Raw genomic sequence first — 2,790 nt, 5'->3', positions numbered from 1 at the left:
GCGGCTGCAGCCAAGACCCCCGCCGCCTCTGCTCAAAGGCAGCCCTGCCCTGGCGTCCGCCCCGCAACCCAAACCCTGCCGAGTGCACCCAAGGCAGGCGGGCCAAAGAGGATCGACATGGAGGAGGTGGTCTCCACCGGAGCGTCAGGGTCGCCAGATGTGCTCCTCGTCTCATCTCAAGCGTGCAGCAGTGAGAGTGAGGGGGGCAGTGTTGGGTGGTAGCGGGGGTGTATATTGTAGCGTCCTCGAAGAGTTAGTGATGCAAGGGGTTCTGGGTATTTGTTCTGTTGTGTTACGGTGCGGATGTTCTCCTGACATAGTTTGTCATTTTTTTGTTTGATGTGGGTTCACAGTGTGGCGCATATTTGTAACAGTGTAAAAATTGTTTATACGGCCACCCTCAGTTTGACCTGTATGGCTGTTGACCAAGTATCAATCAATCAATCAATCAATGTTTACTTATATAGCCCTAAATCACTAGTGTCTCAAAGGGCTGCACAAACCACCACGACATCCTCGGTAGACCCACATAAGGGCAAGGAAAACTCACACCCAGTGGGACATCGGTGACAATAATGACCCAGTGGGACGTCGGTGACAATGATGACTATGAGAACCTTGGAGAGGAGGAAAGCAATGGATGTCGAGCGGGTCTAACATGATACTGTGAAAGTTCAATCCACAATGGATCCAACACAGTCGCGAGAGTCCAGTCCAAAGCGGATCCAACACAGCAGCGAGAGTCCCGTTCACAGCGGAGCCAGCAGGAAACCATCCCAAGCGGAGGCGGATCAGCATCGCAGAGATGTCCCCAGCCGATACACAGGCAAGCAGTACATGGCCACCGGATCGGACCGGTCAAGTATGCCTTGCATTCATTTATGTGTGTCTGTTAAAGCCGTGTATATTATATAGCCACGTTTCTCGACGAGGCGAAGGTAGCCAGTCGGGCCGGGCTGAGCTTTTTTCCCCCCTACTCCACGGTGGAAGCATCCCACGTTCGGGAGCGGCCGGTCGTAGGAGGCAACAGAGTCCGCAGCTGCCTCTTTGGCAGGTGTACGAGGAACGACGCAAGCTCCGCTCATGTCTACGGTAAGAGCCGACTTATTACCACAATTTTCTCACCGAAACGTGCTAGTTGACATGTGGTAGAGAACCATGTTCGCTTGGCCGCTCTGTTCCATAGTAAAGCTTCACCTCTGGGAAAGTAAACAATGAAACACCGGCTGTGTTTGTGTTGCTAAAGGCGGCCACAATACACCACTCCCACCTACAGCTTTCTTCTTTGACGTCTCCATTATTCATTGAACAAATTGCAAAAGATTCAGCAACACTGATGTCCAGAATACTGTGTAATTATGCGATTTAAGCAGACGACTTATAGCTGGGATCGGTGCTGGATCAAAATGTCCGCTACAATTCGTGACGTCACGCGTCATCATACCGCAACGTTGTTAACAGGATACTTCGCGCGAAATTTAAAATTGCAATTTAGTAAACTAACCCGGCCGTATTGGCATGTGTTACAATGTTAAGATTTCATCATTGATATATAAACTATCAGACTGCGTGGTCGGTAGTAGTGGCTTTCATGTAGGCCTTTAAGGCACTCCTCCAATATTGTTTTCCGGGGGGAAATCGGGAGGGTTGGCAAGTATGCTGTCAGTTGAGGCTGCTCGCCGGCTCTGTCACGCCAAATTTCTTCTCCCTCCAACCCCCCCCCCCCCCCCCCCCCCCCATTTACTTCCGGGGTCATGATTAATACAGACGTTTTGTTAACGCTATATTATAAAAATATAACGCTACATTATAAAAATATAACGCTACATTATAAAAATACAGACGTTTTGTTAACGCTATATTATGAAAAAAAAATTTTTTTAAATTTACAAACATAAGCTATGGGATGACATAAGAGGAAACGTGACCCCGGAAGTAAATGCGTCATCCCATAGCTTGTGTTTGTAAACTGTTTTTAAATTTTTTTTATAATATAGCGTTAACAAAGCGTCTGTATTTTTATAATATAGCGTTATATGTTTATAATATAGCGTTAACAAAACGTCTATATTAATCATGACCCCGGAAGTAAATGGGGGGGAAGGTTTTCGTAGGGGGGAAGAAATTTGGCTTGACAGCTCCTCATCACCACTTCAAGATGGCGGCCCCATTTCTCGCGTCACAGCAGCCAATGCTGCGTCTACTTCAAACATGTCCAAGGATGCACTGACTTTCATCACAGATGTCATTGTTGTCAATAAATAAATTAGTTACTGCCTTTTATTTCTTCATTTCTGCTGATTGTTTACCCTATCTTACTAGATCCTGCGTTAGACAAACCTCCCCACAAAAAGGTAGCTATTTAAAAAGTTAGCCTTATTAGCATGTAGCCACGAGCTAGCACTAATGAACACGACGTAGCTCCTCCAAAAACTACTCGATATAATGCAAGCTTTAAAAAAAAATGTATCCCCGACACACTCGGCAAGACATATTTGTCATGGAAATGTTTACTTACCTGATGAATCATTTTTTGTTTGTTCCAGAAGATACATTGAAAAACTCCCGGGTGAGTCTGTCACTAGTTGATTGTGTTGGTGACGTCACCACATCTCGCTTCTGATTGGTTGAAGTGAGAGCGTGACTTAACCCTTTCAGCGCCCCTATTAACGCACTGAATAAAATCAAATATAAATATAGAATATATATTTCAATCATATAAAATACATACAATAGTTCGGATAAAATTATGTCTTAAAAAAATTAATGGGATTGCATTTTACCTTCCAT

General features: G+C 45.2%; 1 protein-coding gene across 1 annotated transcript in view; it reads left to right on the top strand.

Annotated features, from left to right (window-relative positions):
* The window catches only part of LOC133562279 (putative methyltransferase NSUN7), a 22,478-nt gene extending 20,760 nt beyond the window's left edge, over positions 1-1,718 (top strand). Inside the window, exon 12 of the mRNA XM_061916343.1 lies at positions 1-1,718. This exon is cut by the window's left edge and continues 339 nt beyond it. Coding sequence (XP_061772327.1) covers positions 1-222 — 222 coding nt within the window. The 3' untranslated portion in view covers positions 223-1,718.
* The last annotated feature ends 1,072 nt before the right edge of the window (positions 1,719-2,790 follow it).

This window comes from Nerophis ophidion, linkage group LG01 (assembly GCF_033978795.1).
Source record: "Nerophis ophidion isolate RoL-2023_Sa linkage group LG01, RoL_Noph_v1.0, whole genome shotgun sequence".
Lineage (NCBI taxonomy): Eukaryota > Metazoa > Chordata > Actinopteri > Syngnathiformes > Syngnathidae > Nerophis > Nerophis ophidion.
The sequence above is the reverse complement of the archived record's forward strand: the minus strand, read 5'-3'. Positions and strand labels throughout refer to the sequence as shown.